Source organism: Pelodiscus sinensis, chromosome 1 (genome assembly GCF_052426305.1).
Source record: "Pelodiscus sinensis isolate ZL-2025 chromosome 1, ASM5242630v1, whole genome shotgun sequence".
Taxonomy (NCBI): Eukaryota; Metazoa; Chordata; order Testudines; family Trionychidae; genus Pelodiscus; species Pelodiscus sinensis.
This window is the reverse complement of record NC_143052.1, coordinates 65,454,925-65,482,914: the sequence shown is the minus strand read 5'-3', so window position 1 is coordinate 65,482,914 and position 27,990 is coordinate 65,454,925. Positions and strand designations below refer to the sequence as shown.

The 27,990-nt window shown below is 42.0% G+C and overlaps 1 protein-coding gene across 4 annotated transcripts; it reads right to left on the bottom strand.

Annotated features, from left to right (window-relative positions):
• Positions 1-51: 51 nt before the first annotated feature.
• MDM2 (MDM2 proto-oncogene) lies at positions 52-27,952 on the bottom strand. Of its 4 annotated transcripts, none has more exons than XM_075931494.2 (11): positions 27,751-27,952; positions 26,800-26,884; positions 21,448-21,522; positions 20,539-20,672; positions 18,042-18,091; positions 16,657-16,724; positions 16,427-16,520; positions 13,428-13,582; positions 11,925-12,083; positions 8,699-8,776; positions 52-5,628 (listed from the first exon to the last, which is right to left on the bottom strand). In XM_075931494.2, the coding sequence occupies exons 2-11, from the start codon at positions 26,878-26,880 to the stop codon at positions 5,059-5,061; spliced, it is 1,464 nt and encodes a 487-aa protein (XP_075787609.1). In that variant the 5' UTR covers positions 26,881-26,884; positions 27,751-27,952; the 3' UTR covers positions 52-5,058. The 4 variants fall into 4 exon arrangements, with proteins under 4 accessions (XP_075787609.1, XP_075787619.1, XP_075787605.1 ...); XM_075931504.2 differs by lacking the exon at positions 27,751-27,952 and adding an exon at positions 27,534-27,662; XM_075931490.2 differs by lacking the exon at positions 27,751-27,952 and adding an exon at positions 27,323-27,465.
• Positions 27,953-27,990: the final 38 nt, after the last annotated feature.

The following is a 27,990-nucleotide window of genomic DNA, read 5'->3' as shown; positions in this document are numbered from 1 at the left end:
ATAACTATACAACACATTTAAGAACCAAAAAATTTAAAAAATGTCAGGAGGGATACTGAAAGATTCTTTATTACACGTGATTTATTATATACACAGAAAATAAAATCTTAAGTTCCTTCAGGGTTATGATTTCATATAACAAAGGACACTAAAATAATTCAAATATATGCTGCATATTTTTTCCAGCAATTAAAGACTTATGTCTCTTAAAGGAAACTGTTGTAAGTGCACTTTTTAAATTCTATTCAAGTTTTATGGCCACTGACGAAATATTGATATTTTCTATTACAAATCTTCTCTAAAATATTATACAATTTTAAGCCATTACAATATTTATGCACTATTAGGATAGACAATATTGCACAGCTGGTTGAAATCACTACAGAGATGTGTTGTCTTACTTTGAATTAGCAAGGTCCCAATCCTGTAATCCATTTGCATTGTCACAGACCAAAAGGAATTCTGCATGCAGAAAAACTGTAGGATTGAGCAAATATTTTCAAGATTTATTTAATCCACCAAGTTGTCTGTTACATAGTTCAGTTTGCAAACAGAAAGCTTGTCCTTTACAAAAATCACTTAAGAACAAATATTTTCAAAGACCCAGGGGGAAAATACCAGATTTTTAAAGTATTAATAATAAACATTAATGCTTATAGTATACTACAAAGATTTGATTACCGGAAGTTTTATAGCATCAGTGCTATTAGAACAAAACAAGATAGGTCACTTAGAAATAGTAACTAGACAGGCAGATTGGGCTTCTTTTCTCTCCCCCCGCCTTTTTCCTATGTAATTATATTTGTTAGTCAATTGTGAAGAGGTCAGCAACATTTCTGTGATTTAAAAAAAAAATTAATATCCTATTTACACCACAATTTTTAAGCTATGTCAGAACTTTTATATTCAGGAGTTTAGTTTCAGGTGTGGTGTGGATTTTTAGTTTTTCCTGTTGAGCCACATTCATCAATTCTTCTAAGCACAAACAGAAGACTGCCAACAAGGAAATTCTCTCCAAATCAGGGAGTGAACAAGGTTTGAAATCTTTGCATAAAGACATGCAATATTTTCAGGTAACAAATACACAAATGTTATACTGTAGTTATTTTAGTTCAGCACGTGAATGAACATCCAAATATACACTTTGTATCATTCTGTACCAGATGTGGTGAAGGATCACCAAAAAAAAAAAAAAAAAAAAAAAAGAGTACTAAGTATCTATCTAACATGCTGTTAAGAACCTTTACTGTCATGACAACTCAGTCATTTATTTAAACATACACCTTTTAAATATATATAAACTTTCTGAGGCTCCCAGCAACATGCTATAAAAACACCATGGCCTATCTGTTCCACAACTTCTTTTTTCTGCATATACAAGCGAAGGCCAGCATTAGAAGGTAGCATGCAAGAGAATTCACTGAGCTTCACACCCCCAAGGGCATTATGAAATTAAATTGCCCAGGCTTTGTCTTTAGCCCCATGGAATGCCAGGGGTCCAGGCTTCCGCCCCGCTGGGCAGTGCAGCTCAGGGTTTCAAACTTTCTGCTCCAGACCTCAGCATGTCTAACACCTGCTCTGTTTGGTAGACTCCTGAAACCAGCTTGCACATCCCTGCTTGAGCTGCCTAGATGAGCTTGGGAGCTTAATTTCCAAACTCTGGTAAAATTCATGGGTGGAACAGGCACTGGATTTGCGGGTCATTACAACAATCTGCAATCCACTAAGTCCCCCTTTTTGTCTTATGATTGCAGGTGTTGATAGACCATCCTAACTTGAATGGTCCATTAAAGTATCTATAATTTATGCTACACAATCTGTTCCACCTGCATTAAGCTGTGGTGTCAGAACTACCTGTCTAAGACCTGAAGAAAAGCTCTGGGTGGCTCAAAAGCTTGTCTCACCCCAACAGAAGCTTGTCTCACCCCAACACACACACACGCACACACGTCTCACAATAAATTAAAATGGGCAAAAATTAATAAATCTCCAAAAATACAAGAATATGTACAAGTGATAATAAATTAAGAGTTAAAACCAACCTGACATTAAATAAGTAGAATTTCAGAAAGCTCACCCTACCAGTAATATGCTTATGAACTCTGGTTTGCAGTGATGACTGGACAAACTAAACAAATGTCAATTTGCCAATATGTTATATGTATTATAAATGAGACATGAGCATGTACTGAGGGCTGGTCACCATTATCCCTACTTTTGGTTTAATTTCCCTGATTTTAGAAAAATGGGGGTATAATTCATGATGAACTAAGAACTCAGGTACAGGTCAGATACTTGTGAAAAACTCCAGACTAACTTGGGCCTTAAATATAGAAAATTTGGCATTTGATAGTATTACTGAGATGCTCCAATTTATTTTTTATGACAAGTTTATCAAAGTCACTTAGCCTGTGAGGTTTATTAGTAAAGTACTGGAAAACTTAATGTGGGTACATGGATCTTCTCCGCTTTCTTTTCAATCTGTGAATCCTGAAATAAAGCTTCATTAGACTAGACTGTTAAGAGGATTTAATAGAAAATCTGGATAACCTGGTTTTTTAGGACAGCTATCATGTCTTAGGCGAGTTTGCTTTTATGTATGTATTTTGAGGAAAGTTTTTTTGGGGGGGTGATGAAGACTACTTCATGTACAGCACTCAAGAGTTCACATAGTACTCCAGACAGAAATATACCAATTTTCAGAAGTCAGCCCAAGGACATGGATGCCCTGAAATAATTCACTTCCACAGCACTGTGAAGAGGGCAAAAGATGTCCCACAATTTGTATAAAATAATTCTTTAATCTTTGTCAGATTTCCTACTCATGCTACTACAAAATCAATTTGGCTATGGGCAGGTTCTTCGCATTCCAAGAGTTACACAGAATAACCCATAACTGGAATCCAACTTTGTGGACTGCTTATTTGTTTTATTCCTTTGTAAAGTGGAAAACTAAGCTAAGTGTGCTCTACTATTGGGAATAATATTCTTTTATAAAAGTAAATTATATAAATGGCATTTTTGAAAGGGGGGAATGATGAATAGGTACCCATTGTGCTAGCTAGAGGTGCAATTCTTTATCAGACAGAGCAATATTTTGTTATGATGTAAATAATGAGACTGTAGAATAGGAGTGTTAAAACCCTTAATAGCAACTGTATTCATTTGCCTCTTCCTGAGCATATGACTTTATATTGTATTCTATAGCCCACACCACGCTAACAGCCCCTGGATCACTTTGCTATCTGACCTCCTATGTGTCCAACACAGGAGTTGACTGCAAGTTTTATCACAGTTATGTTTATCAAGTAACACCATAATAAGCAGCAGCAGATGTGCAGGGAGATGCTTTATATTTAAAAAAGGCTTGCTTGTAGGCTTAAAAATAACCCTCAACTATAAAAAAAAGCATCACTATCTGAAGATGGAAAGGTGTTTCTCTGACCAAAGCAGCATCATAGAAATCCTGCACCCATCATTATAGCCTATTCCAAAATTCTATAGATTTCTCCGCCACTATTTAAATGTCTGGACTCTTCTTTCCAATGTGCATTGATTAGAAGTGGCTGTATATAAGAGAAGCAACCAGATTATTTTGAAAGAAAGCACCCAGGTTACTTTCTTGTGAAAGCATTTATGGTGGTACTCCCCAGATGACTGAAGGCACATATAAACAGCAACATTATTTTGAAATAACTGGCGTTATTACGATAGAACTTAGTCTGCATTTGCACAGCATGCAGTTATTTTGAAATAATGCTGAAATACTGTCAAGTTGGAGGACTTACTCAGACTCCTGTAACCTTCATCGTACAAGGAGTAAGAGGGCTCTATCACAAAATAAGTGTAGATGCTCCCAATTTCGAAATAAGCTACACAATTGATGTAGCTCAATTTGCCTAGCTTATTTCAAGTTAAGCCCTGCTGTGTAGACATACCCCAAGAGAATGGACAAAGCTGAACGAACTGTAGGTCAAATAGTTTTAACCAGAGACTGGCGTTACCCTTCCTGATAGTAAACTACTGAAATGTAATTTGTAAGTCATTAAAATTTAGAAAGAGAAAAATAGTACATGATTTGCTTTACTTATTTTGCCAACTATAGTACAATATGAATTATGTCTATAAATAAAAAATGAATAGAAAATGTAAAAAAAAAAGTCTTAGTAAAATGAAAGTTCATTACAGTGCTTGGCAATTCAATCTTTGTTTTGGAAGTGAGGACAGAAGACTACTTATTGTGCAAGTTACACAGACTGTGGTTTAATAAGATTTGACTAATTTCTGGTTTTGCAAAAAAAAAAGTATATAAAAACATACTTTCCTTGCATTCTTGGAATTCACCACAGAAACACAAACATTTCAGTTGATAAAGATGCTGAATGTTTTCTGTATTAACATGCAAAATAGAAGTTTCAAGAGAGTGAATTTGGGGATGGGTAGATGGAAGAGAAGGCAAGCATGGTGAGCGTTTTAAAAAAATTCATTACTGAAAAGCGTTACTATGAAACTGGATAGACTAGTTTAAAATATTTAATTTACAGATCTCTTTTTTCCCCCCCCCAAAAATGTCATAAAAATTGTGACTACTTCAATTCTTTACCATCACATCTTCTGCGTGATCTGAAGTAGTCTCAGAAATATTTTCCCCCAAGTTTACCTACTTGGATAAATAAATATGTGTCTCACCCATAATAGAGTCGAAACTTTATTTTTCTTGGGGACTTCTCAAGAAGTTCTGATTTTCCAATGACTTGGGTAAGGAACAGACACTGAAATTTTTCCTGTGATAAATACCCAAAGTTCCTGAAACTTATTTCCATGAGAGGATTTTAAAGTTCCCCCTCCCACCAAAAGTCTAATGAATATAGAGTTAAACTATCAATTCCAGTGCAACTTTTCATTAATTCAAAAACAAACAAAGAAAAATCACCCAAAATATAGCATCTTTAGTTAAATATACAAAAATAGTTTCTTATTTTCTGACTGTATAAGTCTATAGAAGCTTGTATCGAAGGTTTGTTGAAACTTTGTTGCACAGTAATGCTTAAGTTCCTTCTAACTAAAATAAGTTTGCACAATCATCTGAATTGGCTGTCTACAGACTGGACAGGGTTTATTCCGCTTTTTCAGTTTTCTTGCACAAGTAAAACATGACATAAGATGTCCGGTCTTGCCATGAACTATACAGCCATTTTTAGGTCTGCTCTGACATATGACACAGGGCTCTATACTTGAAAGGGGTAGACTGCATTCCATAGTTTCCTCTTTGTTTTCAGTCTCTCTCTTCTCAGGTTCTTTGCAATCCTCTTGGCTGCTGCAAAAGATACTACTAGATGTAGATGGCTGAGAGTATTCCTCACTCTCCTGGGATTCAGATGTTTGTGCTGGTGTATCCTCATTTTTGTCGACACTTACATCTTTATCTTCATTCATTTTCATTTTCTTACAATCAGGAACATCAAAACCCTTTTCGTGCTCTAGCTGTGTGGAACTTTCCAATTTTCGCTTTTCAGATTTGTTATTCTTCTCATCAGGAAGCCAGTCCTCACGAAGAGCCCAGCATCTGGGGCAATGCCGTGGAAGGGGAGGGTTCATTTCATTGCATTTAGTGCACTTCCAATAATCCTTTAGTGAATTAAAAGTTAAAACAGTTAAACTATTTGGCATTCCTACTATAGCCGAAAAAATTAAAGGAGATTATAAAGAAACTATATTACTGCTAAATTATTTACTCAATATTTGTAAAGAAAATTGGTCAATCACATTTTCAAATAGCTGGAAAGCGCTTTAGTAAGATCAAATCAATTGCACCATAATTTCTCAATTTTGTACTGATAGCACATAGATCTTTGCACTAAAATTTTTAATTGCTAGGAGAAAAAGTATACACACACACACACACACACACACACACACACACACACACACACACACACACACACACACACACACACACACACACACACACACACACACACACACACACACACACACACACACACACACACACACACACACACACACACACACACACTCTGATGGTCCGGCACTCCTGATGGTCAGGCACCATCAGGAACCCAGAAGTGCTCTGCAGCCAGACCATTGGAGCGGTTCTGCCCCCAGCTTCCCCGATTCAGCTGCTGCTAAAACTGACCAGCAGCTGAATCGGGGAAGCCGGGGGCAGAGCAGCTGGAGTGCCGCCAGGTAGGTCCCGTTGCGCTGCCCCTCGGGGCTGCGGGACCAACCCGGCAGCACCCCAGCTGTTCCCAATTCAGCCGTTGCTGATATTGATCAGCGGCTGACTCCAGGAAGCCCGAAGCAGAGCTGCTCTGCCCCGGCTTCCTGGAATCAGCCCCTGATCAGTTTCAGCAGCAGCTGACTTGGGTACACCTGGGACAGAGCAGCTGGGGCGCTGCGGGGACCAACCCGGCAGCGCCCCAGCTGCTCTGTCCCAGGTGTCCTGATTCAGCTGCTGTTGAAACTGACCAGCGGCTGAAGCTCTGCCTCAGGCTTCCTGGAGTCAGCCGTTGATCAGTATCAGCAGCAGCTGACTTGGGGACACCTGGGGTAGAGCAGTTGGGGTGCTGTTGAGTTGGTCCAGTAGTGCCAAGGGTCGGCGCTACCGGACCAACCCGGAAGCACTCCAGCTGCTCTGCTGCAGGCGTCCCTGATTCAACCGCTGCTAAAACTGACCAGCAGTGGCTGAATCAGGGATGCCTGGGGCAGAGCCGGAGTATCGGAAGGGGGGGCTATGAGGAGTCTGGAGCGGCATCCCCTCCACCCTACCCCAGACCCCTCAAAGCCCCCCTTCTGATAGTCCGGCATCCCCTGGGTCCTAAAGGTGCCATATTATCAGACGTTTACTGTACCTCAAAACTGAAGAAATAATAATGCAAGGGAAAATGTGTTACATGGGCATCTGAGGCAGTGAGTTGTAGCTTAAGAAAGCTTATGTACGAATACTCTAATAAATTTGTTAATCTTTAAAGGGGCACCAGATTCCTTGTTGATTGTATTTTAGGTTGTACACAGCGGCACATCATACTGGAAACTCTCTTATGTTGCTTTTATTATCTCAGAACTTATGTTTCTTAAAATAGCTGAAAGGGTACTGAGCATTGAAAATGTGAACACAATGTAACCAATGCAATGATGCCTTCTGCATTTGCTGAACTTGAAACTCAAAAGAGGTACGTGCCCTGATTCATGTGTTTTACTGGATACTATCATCTAATACTTTAAATGTCAACACAATTAATTCATTATTCAAAGCACGTACAAAAGGAAAAATCCCTCTGTGAAGATTTGAAATCTACCAGGACAGCTTATTCCAATGTCACCAATAAGCAACAGTAGGAAAACAGCCCACTCTTAAAAAACCTAGCAGCCAAGGATGTTAGACAGCATGTAACTGAATAGGCATTAACTGCATCAAATCTTAGTGGTTACACAACTATTTGATAGTCTCTGGGGGCAGGGCCGGCAGCAAGTGTGCTCTCTAGCTCCACTTCCGGGGAACTCCTTGCCACCTCGCGCTGCTGCTTCTACCAGTACTACTGAATGTGGAAACTATTTTAAGAGAGCACTTTTCTGAAATTCTCTGAATAATTCTCATTATTCTCTCATCTGTGGAAAGAAAAGCTTCCAATTTTGAATACTGCGAAGAAAAAAAAACCACCCTTCTAAAATAAATGTTCAAGTGTAGTCTATGCTCCAGATATCAGTGAGTTTGAATTATATGAAATGTTTGAAGTGTGTGCATTATTCAAGGTTCTTTCCCTCAAAACCTCAGTCTGACAGTGAATGCTAAGACATTTTAAAATTCATGATCACTCGTACAGGTATTTAAATTCCATTCTCAGGGTGTTGTAATTTTGGGGAAGTGCAAAATTTAAAATTAATTAGGGCGGCTGCACTTGCAACACCACAATTAAAATGCTGATTTTGGATGTCTCTGTTCTACTCAAATATGAAATGTGAATGAAGAGCAAATAAACAAACATATGTTGCCTGTTTAAATCTACACACAGTAACTTTAAAAATATTCAGCTTGACAAAATAACCTGATTATATTCCAGAGGTATTACTACATCTGGCTCCAAAGTACAAGCACGGTTGAGGCAGCTCAGCCAATGATATGTTTTAGATGACTAATTTTCTATGTACCTCTGAGTCCATAGTGTCAATTCAAAGAAATGTTCCATACTTTAGTACTTAGTTGTAAAGACCTGTCAAATTCTGACTTTAGACAGATATTCTGGCAAGCCAATGTGTGAAAATTAAAAAAAAAAACACCACTTTACTATATACAAAGGCTATTTTAAAAACTGTTCCTGTTATCTTTAGTGATTTTTTTCAATACTCAGCTTTTAGCTATTTTCTTTATTTCATTCAGAGTGGACAGCGGACAATTTTATTTTGGTTTCTTACAGACAAAAACAATGCTATTTTTTTATTTAAAAATATACAAACTTTTTTGTAAAATCTTCCCTTTTAAATACAAAAATTTAGATCTGGGCTCTATATTGTATGCCCCTCTCTCTGAAGGAGCCAGTGAAATATGAAATTCCAGTGTCCAGGACTTTAACACAGCATGGGGAAAGATTAATTTATAGGTCAGTAACTAAAAAGTCTCAAACTATCATCATCCTTTTAATGAAAGAAAAAGGCAGATTTTAACCAGGGATTTACTCACAGCTAGTGAAATTTCAGGATCTTCATCAAATGAATCAGCATCACTCTCTTCAGTCTGATAAATAGTTACCTGATATACCTGATGGAAGAAAATACTTTAAATTCCTTTTACTTGATGTTTAATTTTTATTTTTTTTACAACTTAGAAAATAGAAATACTATACAAATGTTCTAGAACAGTGTTTTCCAATTTATGGGCTGCGGCTCGGGAAAAAAATACTGGGCCTCAGCATGGCTGCTGGGAGGAGAGCAGAGCGGGGTAGGCTGGGAGGAGGCAGGGAGGAACCGGCCACTGGGAAGCAGTGCTGGGGGCAGCGGGGCTGTCCTGGTGGAGATCTGGGCAGGCGGGCAAAGCAAGGCTGGGAGCGGCACGGCTCTCCCGCGGAGATCCGGGCAGGCAGCGAAAGCAGGGCTGGGGGAGCGGGGCTGTCCTGTGGAGATGTGGGCAGGCAGCGGAAGCAGGGTTGGGGGCACTGGGGCTGTCCCACAGAGATGGGAAGGGCGGGGGGGCGGGCGGCAGAAGCACAGTTGGGGATACCGGGGCTGTCCGGCGGCGGCGATCGGAGACGGCAGGCGGCGGAACCAGGGCTGCAAGGGGGGAGGGGCAGCTGGCCAGGGGAGATTAGGAGGAGGAGGACGGGAAAATCAGCTGCTGGAAGCAGGGCTGGATGGGGGCAGCGGGGCTGGTGGGGGGGGGTCGTCAGAGGAGCAGGGCTGACGGGGGGGCGGGGAGAACTGGCCGCTGGAAGAAGGGCTGGATGGGGGCAGCAGGGCTGGATTGGGGAGATCATGAAGAGAAAGGGGGGGGGAGTGAGACCTACCTGGGCACATGCAGACCCTGGCAGATGAGTGAGTCTGGCCAGGGATTCCATTTTGCCCTCTCCCCCCCGTACCCTCCATGGAGTAGTTGCAAACTGGCTGGCAGGTAGACGCACTCAGACAGCGTGAGCACATCTACCAGCCAGGCAGCTAAGGACTAATACTCCTAATTATAATAAAACGTATCTAATTAGAAAATACCAGGCATTTTATGTGTCTGGTAATTTCTCAATTTCTTTCCCAGACAGAATCTTCAAATACTGGACTGTCCAGTACAAAACCGGACACCTGGCAACCTTACCCTTCTCCTTGCATCCTCCCTCCTAGCCAGATACCCTCCCCACAATCTGCTCCTGCTCTCGCCTCCTGAAGTGCTCATGTGGCACCGGGTCCCCCAAGCCCTGGCCCAGGTTGGGTGGAGGATGCAGCCGGGTGAAACACTGAAAATTTATTCATTTTTCTTTTTTTTTTTTTAAATATGCATTTATATTTTTGGGCTGCAAAAGACAGTACTGAAAAAACCGGGTTCCAACTCTACTAAAAAGTTTGGGAAACCCTGGTCTAGCCAGCTTTCTATCCATCTTACAGTCCATTTATCCAATCCATATTCCCTTAACTTGCTGGCAAAAATATTGTGGGTGACTGTATCAAAAGCTTTGCTAACGCTGGCACTGGGGGCTTTGGGAGGACCAGAAACAACTTATTTGAATATTCATCATTTGCTTATTGAATAGGCAAATATGCAAATGAAAGTTACTGGTCCTCCAAAAGCTCGTGAATGGATTTACTGGTCCACGTAAGTTTGGGAACCCTTGTTCTAGAATATGATGTAACTGTATATACTACGTACTATCGAAGGAAGAGGGAGCACTATCACTTATGGATACAAACTAGGGATGTGAAGGTTTAACCAGTTAATTGGTGGAGGTAGAGCAGTTCTCTACCTGCCACGGGCAGGGAGCTTCTTCAGCCTCTCAGGGAGGCCTGCTTCAGAAATGGGCTGCTCCAAACAGGATTCCAGAGCAGCCCCCGCCTGCAGTGCACCCTGGACCTCCGCAAGCAGAGACTCCTCCCAGTCGGAGCAGCCTCTGTCCATGGCTGGGGGGAATTGGGGGCAGGCAGAGGCTGCTCTGGCCAGCTGGAGCAACCACTGCCAGTGGCAGGAAGGGAGGGCATTCCAGCCCTACAGCAGGTCAGGGTCTGCTCCAGCATGGCTGGAACAGCCCCCATTTGCCCCTCTTTAACTGGTTAAACAATATATTTAACCAGTTAGTTGATTAAAAGGAATTATACATCCCTAATACAGACTAGCACTAGAAATTTTTGTTCTCATTTGGGAACAACCTCTTGAAAGATGCACAATACAGACAAACAACAGGCCTCGCTCAGATGTGAGCAAACAATTTAGCTATACAAATATTTAACCCCCAAATTGAAAGACATTAATTCTTCTAACATTGTATCAGAGAGATCACTGTAGAGTTTGTCATTTTTAAGGCTACCTATGCAGTTTCTTATCTTTAAAAGACAGCTAAAGTGGCCAAACTGTTGCTTATGAGCCACAGGTAGCTTTTATGTTAAAATGTGGCTTGTGGAACACTCTCACTCCCTCCATTCTCCACTTACCAGAGTTGGGGGGAAAAGAGGAAAGAGCTGGAGCCCTCTGCCTTGCAGCAGGGTGATGAGATAGAGGCTTCTGCTAAGCAGGAAGGGTGTGTCTTGGTTTCAGCCCTATAGTGCATGCCTGACAAGGCTTGAGACTTCAGTGGGTACAGGGTTGAAACCATAAGCCCTGGCAGGTCCCTGTCGCAGAGCTGAATGCTAAGCTCAGGCAGGTGTGCCTCTACCCTCTAACTTCTTAAATTATCATATTCTACTCAGAAAGCCAGTAAGTTTGGCAACCCCAATATAAAAGTCCTAAATAGTTTTTCCAAAATATATTCTGAACATTTTTCTATTGACCTTTAACTTTATGCAGATAAATATCCTACTCAATATATTTTTCCTTTCAAAAATTAGGAAGTTTTCTTCCACTATGTAGATACATATTCCAAGCAAAGAGGCTTTTTATCCTTCAAGAAACGATGCATAAGTGGACTCCGAGCCTGCTCTGAAATTCAACAACTTATACTGGATACAATTTTGTGACCTATGTTATTTATGGTGAAAGTCAAATTAAACTATTATAATGACTCCTTCAGGCCCTATAAATGACCTACATGGAGCTTCTTGAACAATCATGGCTAAGTTCCTATGATTAAAAACCTCAGTATAAAGAATGGCAGTTCATATTTGCCACAAAACATACAGACAAGAAAGATATTATGGAAATGTTTCATGCTGGATTCCAACAAAATGCTTTTGCAATAACATTTCCTATTTGGGACAGGAGGAATATATATACATGCCTCATCATCTTCATCTGTGAGCTCTTGCCCTTCTTCATTATGGCTATAATCTTCTGAATAAACGGACTCAACTTCAAACTCCACACTAAACTGGTCTGAAACAGAACTCTGGTCAAACCAATCATCTGAGTTTCCGCTTAACGAACTGGCATGAAGATTCTGAATAAAAAGGGAGGAGGCAATATATTTAACTTTATTAATCCATTCTTATGACTCATACCACTACATATGTATTTAAACATAGCAGTAAATAGAGACACTGTTCAAATGGCTGGTAGAGATAAAATATTTGTCTCAGCCAAATCCTCATACCACTCTAAAGTTGGTATTTATGTTTCAGTTACATGAATCTTTTAAAATGTGCATCGAATCATATATTTCTAAAATTTTAAAACAAAAAACATTAAAACAGACTCCAAAACCATGTGGAGATATAACACAAATGACATTTAAACTTACATTTCTATATATTTTAAATGATAGCAAAATCAGATAGTGTGTGTGAATTTAAACAGATACTTCACTTCTGTATAAGGAATGTTAAATATTGGTTAATTGAACATTCAATTAACCTCATGAATTCTTATCAATTACTCGACTATTTTATAGTCCCTGGCAGCCAGTGCGCTCTGGCCCCACTCTGGAGGAGCCCCCTGCCACTCAGTGCCTCCACCTGATACAGAGGCAGCAACGTGGGATGCCAGATGGGAGCTAATCTTCAAGGTGAGTCCGTTTAAAACTCAGCTCCCCTTGTGAACCGGCTGCCTGTCACCCTGTGTTGCTGCCTCTGATACAGAGGCACTAGCCCCTGTTTGGGGAAGGTGGAAGGGCTGCGCTCCCAGACTTGGCACAAGTCAGAACTGAGCTGGGCTGCCTGCCCATCTGGCTCCTAATACACTTTAAACATAGAGCCACAGTCAGAGTAGGTCCTTGATCCAGTGTGAGCTAGGACTGAACCAGGCTGCTGGCCAAAAAAATTACTGGAAAGGGAAAGAAGGGGAAGGAAAATGCATGTAGTCTGTAGCATTGATTAACCAATAAGCAAAAGCTTATGTTAATCAAATACACTATCATATCCCTATTATGGACTGAAATTTTATAATACATACACAGCATCTTTTATCAAATCTCACAATGCTTTAACAAAGGTGTGTAAACATTAATCCACATTTTACAGATGAGAAATGGAAGTGAATGTAAATAACTTACTCCAGTTACTAAACGTGCTCTCTGGTATTCATACACAATTCAAAGGCACCACTTGTCTTTTTCTACTTTACCAAGCTCTAAGAATTCATTTGTTTTGTTTTCTCTTCTGAATATTCATGAATATTTAAGAAAAATTCATTTATGTTTTGTGATCCAACCCACATAATTAACAACACTTCAAGTTCTTAAATAAAACTAGAAGCATTATTTGTTTTAAATATGAACGTAATACTGAAAATACACATCTGAAAAATGTGTTAACTCTCAACATAATTAAAAACACATCTTGCTTACAGGACTTGCAGAGTCTGAGTCACTGCTGTTGCTTCCTTCACAGCATAACCCACTTACAACACACCAAGAAAGGCTTTCATCAAATGTGAGTGATATGCTGTCTGACTTATGGCGTTTTCTTCTTTCACTAGGTTGCCCATCTGTAGAACTTTCTTCTGTGTCAAAGACAAAAAGCTGATTAATACAAAGGTATCTATGAAGTACACAATGTGCATGTATTTTAGCAAATGTTTAAACTGGATTTTATTTATTCAGGACTTCAATATCAATTACTGTTTTCAACGGAAAATTAAACAAAGGCACCTAACCAATTTTTAAAAGACAATGAAACACATTCTTGCCATATTCCTGAAAGAAAATGGCGTAAAATGAGCACAAGACTAACACTTCTGGGCTGTTTTTCACTGACTGCCCCATCATTAAGATGTACAGATGATTTCCACAGGCAGCAGATACTATGTTTAAGAAATCATAAGAACAAACTCCTATTTGCCTCTGGAAATCCAGAATTTTATTTTAACTTGGCATGTAACAGTGTATTTTATAAGGTATCAGGATTTCTACTGGAACCACAATTTGCAGAGGACATAAAAGTCCACACAGAATTCCTTCAAGGCTAAATCATGATGCTCAAGATGTCAACTGTGGAAATATTTTAAGCTGAAAAACTCAAAACTTTTGGTATGAAGGTAGCAAAGCTCTGCTTTTTTAATGTTTCTGATATTTTGGATTCTGGCAGTACAAATGAGAGATGGAGGAGGAGATAAATATATCAAAATTCAACTCCACTGACAGTAAGAAAAGGTATTACAAAAGAACTTAAAGACTTAAAACACAACTGCTTAGTCCATGCGTAATAAATGCAGTGAAAAGAAACTGCCTACCAAGATTGTCAAATTGGTTCAATGACTAGTCAATAGAGCTTGCTTCCACCTACAGGTGCCTTTCACACAATCACTTTATCCTTTCTTTGTACTGTTAAAAAAAAAAGTTTGAAAAAAATCTATCCCAGGGCCTCTAAGCCTGGTATCTTTAGTTTTAAAAGAAAAAAGAACTTGTACATACTTTGTGACTCCTCTCACTTTCCCTTGATGCTTCTTGGTTCAGTCCCTCTCTTTTCTTTTTTCGCCCTGAGAGCCCCAACCTTCAAACTTAGATGCCCCCAGGCCCAACCGTTGCTCCTGTCCATCGTTGTCCTCATTAAGTTGTCATCTCTCCATGATGTATTGATGACATGCCAACACAAGGTTTTTAAACATTTACAGTGAAATAGTAGCGGCTCCAAAGGAGCCGCTACCATCCCAATGTAACAAACATAGTGGTTTAAGGGGAAGATTTCCTATAAATTAAAAAAACAGTGTAAATAAAACCACTATATTAAAAGAATTAAGGCTGTAATAAACTGACAAAAGGATGCAAAAACAGCTAAAGATTAAATCTGCAATAAGCAAGCAGAGACTGATAACCCTGAATTGTGTGTACAGGTCGTCCGACTTACGAACGTGTTGACTTATGATCATTCATATTTACGATCAACCTCCCATTAAACTGGTCCCCAAGTTACAAACGCGATCTGCGCTAATGAACAGCGCAGTCGCATTTAAATGAATGGGGTCTGACTTATGAATACATCGAGTTACGACCAAGCGTTTGGAACGTAACTCGTTCGTAAGTTGGGGACAACCTGTAATACAAATTATAATCCTGGCCTGTGAATTTTCATCCTTTTATCAGTTTGAATTACAACATTAAGGAGTTCTTTTAATATAGTATAAATGGCTTATAACTGAAGTACAGTTTTATGATAGGCCAAGATGACTGCTGCCTAAATACTACAAAGATGAGCATACTGAAAATACCTTACATAGATCAAGCAACTTTCTGTGCACAAGAAGACAAAATAAAAATTGCATTCCGGGATTTTAATGTGAAAAGTTAATATTACTTAATCACAACTATCAAGAACCACCAGATAATTAATAATTGATAAAATGAAGACTGGTATGGAAGTTTCCAGTGCATAGTACATATAATTAAAAGTTATGAAGTGTCTTCACCAAGAGGTTGAATGGTAAACATAACTTACCAACGCAAACTCCCCTACAAATTACAGCTACTAAATATCAGCATCAATACCTCAGATTTCGGAAATGCATTATCCAGTAAATATTAAGTTTCCATGCAGACAGAAGAAGTACAGAAGAGAATCAGAGTGCCAAATTTTCGCAGACATTTAGGTGACAATGCTTTTCAAAATCTGGACCAAGATAGCAGGATAAAATAGAGGCTTTCACCCCACATCACTGGCTTAAATCCAATACTAGCAGGTTACAAACAGCAGCCCAAATGTTATAATCTGGTGACTGTTTGAAAAGTTACCTGACATCCGTTTTTGATAGTTCAGAGTGTGAAAAGATGGCCACAATGAAAACACAACAATATCCGGGTTAGTGAGACCAGTAGAAAGGTAGAGGATTGAACAGGCATGGAGACCGAGTTACTCCATTATCCTACTGATAGTCCTTGAAGATAAGGACTGTACCATGCTAGTGAGATTATTATTTGTATTGTCATAGCTCTGAGAAGCTTTAGTCATGGATCAAGGCCCCATTGTCCTAGGATAGTGGTTTTCAATCTGCAGTCCATGGATTCCTGGGGGAATGCAGACTGTGTCAAAGATTCCCAAGAAGGTTTGAATGCAAGTACAGAATATTTTAGGGTCCTACAATATTGAAGACTGCTGTGGTAGGATATGTACAAATATGTGGGGAAGGCTATACTGCAATTAACAACATTGCATCTACTCTATGGAAAAAAGAGGATCTCAGCTGTGGAGACTGATGTCTATCTGGTACCTTTCACAATGGTTAAAAAAACATGAAAATGTGGACTCCCCAAAAAGATGACAAGAACCAGAGATGTACAAGTATGCTCTATGATAACACACCCTTGAAAGGTATAAAAATATTGAAAATCCTGCATTATAAATGTGCACATACCAGATTCACTGTGTATCCTCCTAGAAGACGTAGCTGGTCTAGCAGTCAAATTTGGGGATGTCTGTTTTTCTTCCACTAACTCTTGCATGGATTCCTATTTAACACAAATACTAAGTAAGCATACTATTACTGTGGATAGCACTAAATTATTTATCTTTTCACTGCATCCATATCGCAATGGTAAAGAAAATAAAGTGGTGACATTTGAAAGAGTATATTTGACAGATCACCTTTAGAATATTGCCCTTTTCAAGCTCACTCCTGGTCTCATTCTCAGATGTGTTAGCTTCCATAGACGCTTAAAAAGAAAAATACATAATACAATGCATCAGAAAAGAAAAAATCTGCAGGCTCAAGGGACATAAGTGAAAGTTGTAAAAAACTGCAAATACTTTATACATATTGTTTTAAATCATAGTTCAGAGAATACTTAATATATCAGTTTATATTCTTAAGAATGTTCAGGGTTTTCTTTATATTACATACACAACGCAAGAAAAAAGAAATGTAGCTGTATGTGTTTTGGAATCTCTCCCACTATTCTTTCATCTTTGGAAATATTCTTATAAAAATCCACCCTTTTAAAATTTGATACTACACTATATATACTATCCACTGGTTTACAAAAGATGACATCAAGTTCTCTAAGAGACATTCACCGTCACTAATATACTAAGACACAGGAATAACTGTTCTAACTACACAATCAGAATGGACCCTGAATTAACTAGATTTTATCTCTGAGAACTTCTCTATTTTTATCCTTCTATTCTGCTGTTCAAGACAAGATGTTCAAAAGTAGGAGCCTAATGTTAAGCCCCAAAGTCCATATTTAGGCACTTGTCTGATATTCCAAGTGTTGCACACCCAACAGCACCCATTGAAGCCAATGGGAGATATTAGGTGGGGAACACTGAAAAAAAATCAAACACATTATGTGTATAAATATAGACTTAAGAGCTTTTTAAAAAAAATTCATCCACTTTTTTACTTTCATTTCAATCACTTCTTAAATTTAAGTTACATCACAGCAGTACCATCCCATCCTTTTCTTGCAATGTGAATACATTTAAATAAACCATAGTCTCTTTTATTAATTCATTATATATGGATTTATTAAGCTCATAAGAATGGAAGTATATAGATTTCTTTCCTGCTGCATTTATTGTTTACCGTGTCAACTTTTACAAAAGAAATGTTAACTCAAGTTAGACCAGATAGCTAAGGATTAACCAATTTTCAAATATTTTGTTTTAAAATATATTTCTTTGTACAAACTGAGTATGCTAAGAGCACAAAACCAAAGTCTACACACATTGCTCTATCTTGTTTCCATTGAAGACAATGAAAGTTTTGCCACTGACTTCATTATGAGCAAGTTCAAGCCAATTTTCTGTGCTAGACCCATAGGGCTTTAAACAGTTTATTTACAAGAAGATGCAATTCACCTCCACTTTTTTTAAAAAAGGGACAATAATTACATCATCTATTAATGAGTGAAGTTACATGAATAATGGCTGCAATGCAAGGTAGTACAGTTTTCAGAAGTCTTCCATTTAATAAAGACCACTTCCTTTCCCTTCCAAACAAAAAAGGCCTTTCAACATTAACTTACCTTGTTGAGTGGCTGCTATCAAGTTTCTGGAAATCATTGAGTGTATTTTCCTTAAAGGGAACAAAATAGACTTTTTGTATGTTTAAAATTGGAAGGTTCATATTTACTGTGATAATTTTAGCCAAACTAGAGCAAAGACCAAGTTGAAAACACTGTTTATTTTGTAAGCCATGATTAGAGATAGCTAAAAAAGAGGGAAGTGCATTTTATAAAATATTAAAAAGAAATGAGAGCATTTGTTTTCTTCAAATTTTTTTTGGATGTTTTCATTTTATTTTGGTGGGGAAGAATTACATTAACACTTCGCTTTTTAAGCTTTCCTCTCCTCTTATCCCACCTCATTATAAAAAGTGAAAACAGTAGAAAAAGTGAAAGTGTTTTCCACCACCAAAACAAACGGAACAAACTTTGTTTTTGCTTAAAAAAAAAAAAGCTCTCAAAATCCATTTTGAATTTCTTAACAAATGAAACATTTTCATCAAGATCAGAAATTTTAAGTTTCAATTTTGTCAAAAAAAATTCTCAACCAGAAGTTGGACCATCACTAATCATGATTGAAAGCATTTTTAATAAAACTTATACAGCACCATTCAGGGTTTAATCTAGAGAAAAATAATATCTTCAATTTGTAGGGATATGGCAAGGTCCAGGTCATGCATAAGGGCTTTTCAGCAATATACCTATTTCAGAAAAAAGTGTAGGGTGTTGCAAAGATTTTGTGTGCTGATGAGTTGTATAGCTCAGGAATGGGGAACCTATGGCTCCGCAGCTTGCCTTGATCCAGCCAGTGAGGCTTGGAATTCCACCCCTCTCAACAGTAGTTCAAGTCTACACTGGCACTCCAGCCATATGAGGAGCTCTGAGGTTTGGTGACCCCTCCTCCCCTGCGTGGCTGCAGCACCAACTCGATGCTGCTAGGGAGGGAGAGGGGGAAGAGTGGAGAGACACCTGAACCTTATGGACCAGATCAAGACAAACTGTGAGCCTCCTCCAACTTGCAGGCTCTGCCTAGCAGGGGAAGAAGTGGCTGTGTTGGGAATGGCTGTGCAGGAAAGCTCGGTCCCCTGCACTGGCCTGCAGGCTCTATTTTCTTCACTCCCATTGGTTGGGATTCCCTAGCCCGTTTCAGCACCTCACCTCCCTAAGAGCTACCGATGGCTCTTACTACATTTAAAATGTAGTGCGCAGTGGGCAACCTGGGGAGAATGGGGACTCAAGCAGTCTTTGCTTATGCCAAGCCCCAACTGTTGCACTTCTGCCTTTTAAATGTAGTAAGAGCCCAAGTTTATTGGGTAGTCGACTAATCACTTACATCCCTACCTGCATCCCCACCCCATTCCAAAGCAACCTCCTTACTACCCCAAACCTCTGATTTTTGGCCCCACGCTAGAGTTTAGGGGGACCCACAAGTTTTAATCCAGCCCTGGGTGGGGAGAAGACTCTAAGACTTGGTGCCTTGGCCTCCCATGAGACTGGAAGGCAAGGGGAACTCTAGCACACCATTTGCATGAGTGAGGTGTCTTTTTTCCCTTCTGCTTATCAGTTGTAGGCCATGTCCAGGAGGATATTTTTTTCCTTCTCACTTGCATTTTTCTGTGGGTCAGTAGCCCCAATCCAAACACGTTCCCTTCCCCTGGCATAGCTGCTCAGAGAAAACAAAAGAGCATATGCTTCTTCTCTGCAACCTCTTTATTCATGAGACCAAGTTCAGTAAAAGAGTTCATAATGGGAAAGAGATGGTCTGAAGTACTTGAATAATGTCTAAATTATGCTGCTATTAACTCAAGGTCTGGAGTAGGGATGTTAGATATTGTGTATTTTAGTAATTGTGTAACCACAACAGTAACTAAAATGCTCACTGGGGGCAGGGCAGGCAGCCAGTGTGCTCCCGGCTCCTCTCCGGGGGATCCCTCTGCCACCCAGCATTGCTGCTTCTGCATCAGAGGCAGCAGCGCTGTGTGGCAGGCAAAGCCAGTCCGTGAGGGGAACCAGTTTAAAAATTAGCTCCCTGTGCAGATTGACTCCAGCCCCACTTTCTGATACAGAAGCAACAGTGCAGGATGAGAGCAGAAGGCAATTCCGCAGAGCCTGGGCACCAGCTCCCGCCTCTCTCTCTGATACAGAGGCAGTGTGGGGGAGGGCAAGAGGCTGCGTATAGTAATTTGGATTAATTGATAAGCCCAAACTCATTGGTTAATCATTTAAACAACTATATGCTAAAATCCCTACTCTAAATGGGAGAATCTCTCTTCAAAGTAGACAAAGGCTCTAAGATTACTGAATCTCGGAAGTCTATTTTGCTTCTGAGGTCTGGCAGTTAGCTATAAATGGAGGCTGAACTGGGCCTCCCTGCCCAGGTGAGATACAATTATGAAAATTCCATCTGTCATAACGTAGGCAAATAAAATATGCAACAAACTGCAAACCAATACCGACATTCTGTGTGTTACAATACATTTCATACGTATCTCTCTCACAATGAGTGTGTGAAATTTACCTGTGTTCTTTTACCGAAAAGCTTGGTACGCCAAAAAGATCTCCAAGAAGATCATTTGCACAGTGGACAATATGCTGCTGTTTTTCATCATATAGTTGTTTAGACATAATATATTGGCCAAGATAGAATATTACCTGCAATGCAAGTCAAATATAGCTATATTAAATATCTTTATAACTTGATAATATAAAACAAATTTCAGCCCTCAAAGAATCTATTCTCCTTTCAATTATCACCTGCAACTCCACAGTAATATTAACAGAATTATAAATAAATACTTAATGTAGCAGTTTTCATATGTAGTTCTCCGAGCTATACACAGTAGGGATGTAAGCAATCTGAACGACTTGTCAACTATCCGATAAGCAAAAGCTTATCAGATAGTCGAATAGTCCCTCCACTAGTAGCCCTCCTGCTGTCTTACCAAAGGCAGCAGGGGGAGGGGAGGTGGCAGAGCAGGAGCTGGGGGGAGCTGGCTTAAAAGCTGGTTCCCCCTCAAGCACTATCTCCGCAGAATGCACGGGGTAGGGGTATCAAGAGCGAGCTGAGAATCAGCTGATTCCCAGTCCCAGGCACTGCGCCTCTGGCCTTTTAAATGTATTAAGAGCCTGCCGGTTCTTAATACATTTAAAAGGCAGAGCTGCAGTGGGCAGCTCCCCCACTTTTCGACTAATTGATAGAAAATCCATCAACTAGTTGATTAAACTAAATTTAACATCCCTAACAGTACCCCATTTTACAAGAAAGCCAGGATAGAACCACCTCCCAACTTCTGCACCCATGTCCTATCCAATAAACCACACTATTTCTCTTTCATTATAGAGTAACTAGTGAGTATAGTAAACTTGTAAGAGTGAAAATTATATTATCGCTATCCATCATTATTAATGAGAAGCTATGATAAGTTACCTCCTTCATTGTAAAAGTGTCCTTTTGGGCACCAGCAAATTTTAACAACTTCAACAACAGCGGCTTCGGTTTAAACTGAAAAAAAAGCAAGCAAGCAAAATTTCAATTTTGTAGTGCATATCCTCCCCACAAAGTCTAAAGCACTATAGATTAGATGTGTATTACAGCCACAAACATTATGTTAAAAGTAAATCACCGCAAAGGTAGGGCATAGCAAATTTTGGTTCACTGTGCAACTTTAATTTTTTGTCTGCCCCTCCCCTGCAATGAATTTATTGTTTGTAACAAAACCAGGATCCTGTGAAAAATAAGTGTCAAATCATGAAAATTGTATCAAAATACATATGTGCATGGAGATTAAATTAAGGTTGCACAGACAACACCACTCTTTGCAACTTAAATTAGATTCTTTAACATACTTATGGTGTTTCCTAGGTTTTTCTTTTCAAGAAAAACTAGGAGGCTCTGCCCCCTGCTCGCTACACTAGCCAGCCTCCCCTTCTGGCTGGCTGATTTTGCGGCTAAAGAGTCTGTTAATCTTGCACCAAGCCCAGCTGAGCTCTCCATGGCCCCACATCACTCACATCCCTGGATGGGATCCTCTATCTGAATGCTTTCAGTCCAGCCCACCCACTCATGCCCTTCAATTGCCAGCCAGTCTTCCCTGCCTGCACCCTTCCCACTCCTGCCCCACCTGCCAATAATATATTCCATGGACCACAGCCCATCCCCCTCCTTTCACCCCTAGCCTCACCTCTGTCCTCCATTACTACACCATTCTCCTGCTTCCCCATTCCTACCCTCACCATCCTCCCTAATCCCTCTTCTTCCTCCCCCTGCATTTCCCTCCCACCTCCTTCCTCCATATTCCTACACCCCCATCCTTTCCTAACCTCTCTCCCTCTGCACTCCCACACTGCCTCCCCTCAACCCCCGCCTCCATTCCTATACCCCTCTCACCCTCACCAGCCCCCGTTACCACATCACCCATCCCCACATACACCCTTATCACCTTTCCTCCCTCCCAGGAACAGGCAACCCAACAAGCAAAGAAACAGCACCAGACCCATGTGCAGGAATTTTGGAGGAGGAAGAGGGGGGAAGAGGGAGGCTGTGACAGCAGGATCTGGGAAGCTGCCTAGAGAGAAGGGGCAGCAAAGGTGGCATTGCTGGGGTGCTGTGAAATAGGATGTCTGAGGGCAGAAGAAATGGAAAGGATGCAGAGACAGAGGTTGGAGGGATAGTCAGAGACCAGGGGCTCCTTTGGTATGCCAGGTTAAGAAGGGAGGATGGGAGCTTGTGAGGGGGCAGGAGAGGGGCTGAGGACACACATGGAGGATGGAAAGAGCGCCAGGGAGCCCAGTTTGAGCAGACTGTGCCCTGGGCCTTGCACCAGCTGAAGCAGCCCTCTGGAATAGGGGGCTGAAAGCTCCCACCTGGGAGGAGCACAGTCTTGCGGCCCCCGTCCCCAGGCAGCAAGACAAAACTCAGCCCACCTCACACATGCAGTTGCACACCAAAGATAATTGCCAAAAGGGGATATGGATCAGTGAGTGCTTCTCCAGAACAGGAGGCCATCAGGGCCAGCATGGTGCACAGCCAGAACCTTCCCTTAGCCACCAGGCCCCGCACCGCTTCCCCTGTGGCCCTGCTCCCATGTGGCACCGCAGGCTCCCTGGACGCTTGGAAGGTCCCCAATATCCCAGGGTCGAGCCGCCCCACACCTTCTACCTGGAATTTCCTCTCTGAGTAATGGCGGTGGTGCTGCCACAGCCCCATTCCCTGAGGCAGGCTGATCTGGAGCAGCACCCAGGCCCTAAATGGAATCACTCACTGCCCCAGACACTGTTTGGGGACAGGCAAAGCTATCAGGCAGCCCAGCCTGGGCAGATTCTGCCTCTGAAGGGTCCTGCCCGCAGCCTTTCAGAAAGCAAAATCTGCTCAGGCTGGGCTACCAGGTGGCTTTGCTGGTCCCTGAACAGTGTCTGGGGCAGGAGGTCATGGGAGGGCAGAGACTGCGGGATGCAGAATGACATGACGACGGTCACTCTGTCATCCCGCAGAAAAAACATTACCCTCTCCGTTTTCCCTCTCTCATATAAACAAATCCTATTACATGCAAATATAACAATCTCCTCATCCCCCAAATCATACTTCATCACTTGGGTGTGAACCCTGAACCTTCAGCAATGTAGCAAAAGCTGCTTCTCCGTAAATTACAAGACACTACATTAGCTAGTAAGTAGAAGGCTGTCATCCTAAAGGGGGAGGAGGGGACCTAGTCTAGATCTCTTCCACCACTAGGAGATGTGGCAGCTTCTGTCCCACATGATAACCCCCAAAGGGAGGGGAAGAAATAGCTCATTAGAGCCATTTGCTGGGTTTGCGTGCAAGCCCCTGTGTCTCTTTCCCCTCATCTTCTTGGCTACAGCTGCTGTAAGAGTTCCTAGTGTTCCCAATACAGAGTGTAATGCTGCTGTTGCTGTTTCCTAACACATACATGAACTGGATCCTAATATGTTTAATTATTTCTGAATTGTGACAAAATATTTCTGAAGAACAAGTCAAAGAAGGGAAATGTCCTTTTCCAAAAATGAATCTCTAAGTAAAAACCTTAACAATATCATGGGGTAAAATAGAAAGCTCTTTGATCCTAGGATTTTCCTTCTGCCATATTTCAAACATTTGATGCAAACTAGGACTCTGTTACAGCTTCTAAAAACACAAAGGCCACAGGCACCTAAATGCTGGCTCATCCCAACAATAAAAAACATATCAGGATTTTCCTTCTGCCATATTTCAAACATTTGATGCAAACTAGGACTCTGTTACAGCTTCTAAAAACACAAAGGCCACAGGAACCTAAATGCTGGCTCATCCCAACAATAAAAAACATATCACTGAAACGCAAGATGGATATAGAACAGAGAGGAACATGAACTCTGTGAAATCAAGTGTAAGAATAATAATTAAAGAGTCCAAGAAAGCATTTGAAGCAGCAAGTACAAGTAGAATCTTTCCAATCTGACAACCATGGTCCTGCAAGATTTTAGTTAGCTAGGTAAGTTCTCTCAACCAGTGGTATGAGTACCCTTAGGGGTACTCGAGAGATGTCTAGGGGGTACGTCAACACAACTGAAATTTGGAGAAAACTGCATTTTTGTTTCAAGTTTTACAGCATTTTTGTACTTCTTAAACCCAAGTACAATTCCAAGATGGAAAGCTTAACTTCAGTACTAGGGAAACTGGCTGAAACGGTTTCTGATAATTGTGTTCTTTACTATAGATCAAGGGCAGTCATTTATTTTTTCTCAAGGTCCAAATATCTTGGTCAAGATATAGGCAAAAGTCCAGACTCCAGAGAAAATAATATAGTACACTAACAATAATTATAATAAAAAAAGATTTTGTTGTTTGTTCAAGTGTCTGGCAGTCCAGATTTCACCTACTGACTACTCCCCACCCCCATATTTCAACAGGGTATGTTGGGAAATAATCAAAATAGCTTTTGTAAAAGGAAAACATGCAGAATCCAATCTAGAAGAATTCTTTGAAGGTGTTTAACATGTGGACAAAAATCGATCCTGGGGAAATACCTGGATTTTTAGAAAGCCTTTAACAAGGTCTCTCACCAAAATACTCTTAAGCAAATTAAGTAGTCATGGAATAAGAGAGAACGTGTTCTCATAATCAGTATTAAAATATATGAAACAAAGGATAGAAATAAGTGAACAATTTTCAAAATGGAAATAGGTAAATAGCAGGGTTCCTAAAGGATACTGGGATCAGTACTGTTCAATATATTCTTAAATGATCTAGAAAAGGGGGTAAACAATTAGGTTGGCAGACAGTATAAAAATACTCAAGATTGTTAAATCCAAAGCTGACTCTGAAGAGTTACAAAGGGATCTCACAAAACTGTGAGACTGGGCCACGGTTGTTAAAATGTGATTATATGGCTAATCCCATAGTTGATACAATTTGTACGGATTATACATTTAGTTGATAAGTGCCTGCACAACCACAGTGGGGGTAGCTCCAGAGTAGCTGACTCCAGCTGGGACTGAGCAGTCATGGCTCATACCCACTCCAAAGCCACCAGCGCTGCAGCTCTGCATTTTAAATATAGTAACAGCTAAGCAGAGGCACAGCAGGGATCAGAAGAATTTTTGAACAAATGGACTTGCAGACACACACAGAAAGACAGGCACATCAAACTCAAAAGTTAAATAATCTCTCTCTATCTATATTTTTTTTCCAGAGAAGTGTAGCCATGTTACTTTTTTTTTTTGGTGGATAAAGAGTCCTGTAGCACCTTATGTCTACACTTGCACCCTCTTTCAAGAGAGGAATGCAAATGAAGACATTTGGAATTGCAAATTAAGTCGGGATTTAAATATCCCACGCTTCATTTGCATATTTGCATTATGGCGAAACAGCGCCATAATGCAAATATGCAAATGAAGCATGGGATATTTAAATCCCGGCTTCATTTGCATCCCTCTCGAAAGACGGTGAAAGTGTAGACACACCCTTACAGACTAACAGATTCAACCGGTAAAACCCACTTAATCATATCAGATTAATAACTGAAGACACGTGATGTGAAAGAAACCATAAAACAGTGACAAATGTTATTGCAGCATCACTGGTACAGTACTCAGCCAGAAAAGTGACACAGTTAATGAATCATCACACTCCTGGGCTTTTCATTAGAAGGTCTATGTCTCTTCCCTATTTGCTTTTAAGATCTAACATGGCATAACATGACTCATGGAACTGGGTTCTGCCCAGAAGGCAGGGAACTGGACTTGATAACCTCTCGAGGTCCCTTCCAATTGTAGTGTTCTATGGTAAGATAGTACTGTGACATATCCAAAAGCTACAGCTAATGGACTGAGAACTCATGCATCTGACAAAGTGGGTTTTTTTCCCACAAAAGCTTATGCTCCAATAAATCCTGTTAGTCTAAGGTGCCACAAGTGTTCTGGTGGTTTATGCAGATACAGACTAACATTTGGGGCTCCAATGTGGAATTCAAATCAAACACTGGTGATAAAACATTTCTTTGAGAACATATTTAAATGTTCAAAAAAAATTCCCAGAAACACAAAGCTGAGCCATCCTTCATTCCCCACCCAAGAAAGCAGATTTGCTCCTCCACTGTGCGATTGAACAGAATCCACCTTCACTTCCTTAGTTTTAATCCAGTAGTTTCCTAGCATTTATACAGTAGCAATCAGTCGGGCATTAAAATTCTCGACACCGGCCTCCTCTACCAGCAGGACCGCTGCAACCAAGCCCCGCAGCTAGCAGCCAAAGGTGGGTGTCCGAGAGCCGGGGGCTACTCACCAGTGCCTCCTGCTCGGCGGGAGGGGCGGGAGAGGCGGCCAGTTGGTCGTCCGACCCAGCTGACATCGTGGTGTTGCACATTGGCCTGAAATGAAGGCGGCCGGCGTGAGCAGCTCGCCGCGGGGAGCCCGCCCGACAGCGCAACCCGGGCCCCGCAAGGGTGCGGCAGGGAGCGCGCGGAGCAGCCACACGAGCCGAGCCGGCCTCACGCGCCCCCTTGGCGCGAGCTGAAGCGCTGCGCTGGCTCGGAGCGGCGGCGGGGCCGGGCCGCCTTTAAATAGCGTCGCCAGGCGCGGACAAGTCGGGGCTTAGCTCCTCCGCCCGCCGCGGCCCGGCATGTCCGAGCACGACCCGGGCGCGACGCTGCTGAGTCACCCCGCGGCTGGGGCGGCGGCCGCCTCGGCCCGCCCCGCGCCAACCTGCTTCAGCCCCCGCCCCGCGCCGCCGCCGCCTCCCCGCGAGCGGCCTCCCTCCGCGGAGCCGGGCACCCCCCCCCAGCCAGCCCCGCCCCGCCCCCACGCACCGCCCGCCGCCGGGCTCTCCGCGCGGCCCCGCTGGGGCAGAGGCGCTACCCGCCGCGAACGGCCAAGGCCAGGGCCGCTGCGAGCGCCGCCGTGTCCCCCGCGCGGCGCGGCCGGCAAACGGGCGCCCCCTCGCGGCCAAGGGAGCGGCCCGGCCCCAGCTGCATCCGGGTCCCTGCGCCGGGCCGGGCCTCGCTGCGCGTAGGCAGCCACCTGGCGGGGGGAGGGGCCGGTGCTTAGCCCGGGCTTGTTGTTGTTCGAAGCCGCGGGAGGCGGGGAGCGCTGTCTCCGCCCGCCGAGACACACGGAGCGGCCGCGAGGAGCCCAGCACGGCGGGGCCCGCAACGCGCCTCGCTCCGCCCTCTGCACGTCTCCCCCGCCGCCACCCCCCTGCGCTAGCCCCGCGCCAGCCCCCCCTGGGCCCGCTCACGTGTCCTCCAGTAGGCTGCGAAACTGGGCGGCTGCCTGCTCCGATGCGGTGGTGCCCGAGCCCGGGGCACGCGCCTTCACCCCGCTTGGTGAACTGGGCTGTAGCAGCCTGCATCGTAGACCTTGGTTTCTGCAGGACTACAGCATATTACCGGAGCCAGGCTTGAGGACAGGGAAAACACACTTCAACAACAATACAAGGAGTAGTCCTGCAGCACCTCAGAGACTAACAAATATCTAG

Excerpts from the sequence above, each read along its gene's own strand:
- MDM2 (XM_075931494.2), bottom strand. The coding sequence starts at position 26,880 with ATGTGCAACACCACGATGTCAGCTGGGTCGGACGACCAACTGGCCGCC. Across the intron at positions 20,673-21,447 it reads ACACTTTTACAATGAAGGAG|GTAATATTCTATCTTGGCCA; the intron begins GTAACTTATCAT and ends CTTGCATTGCAG. Across the intron at positions 12,084-13,427 it reads ACTCAGACTCTGCAAGTCCT|AATCTTCATGCCAGTTCGTT; the intron begins GTAAGCAAGATG and ends CTTTTTATTCAG.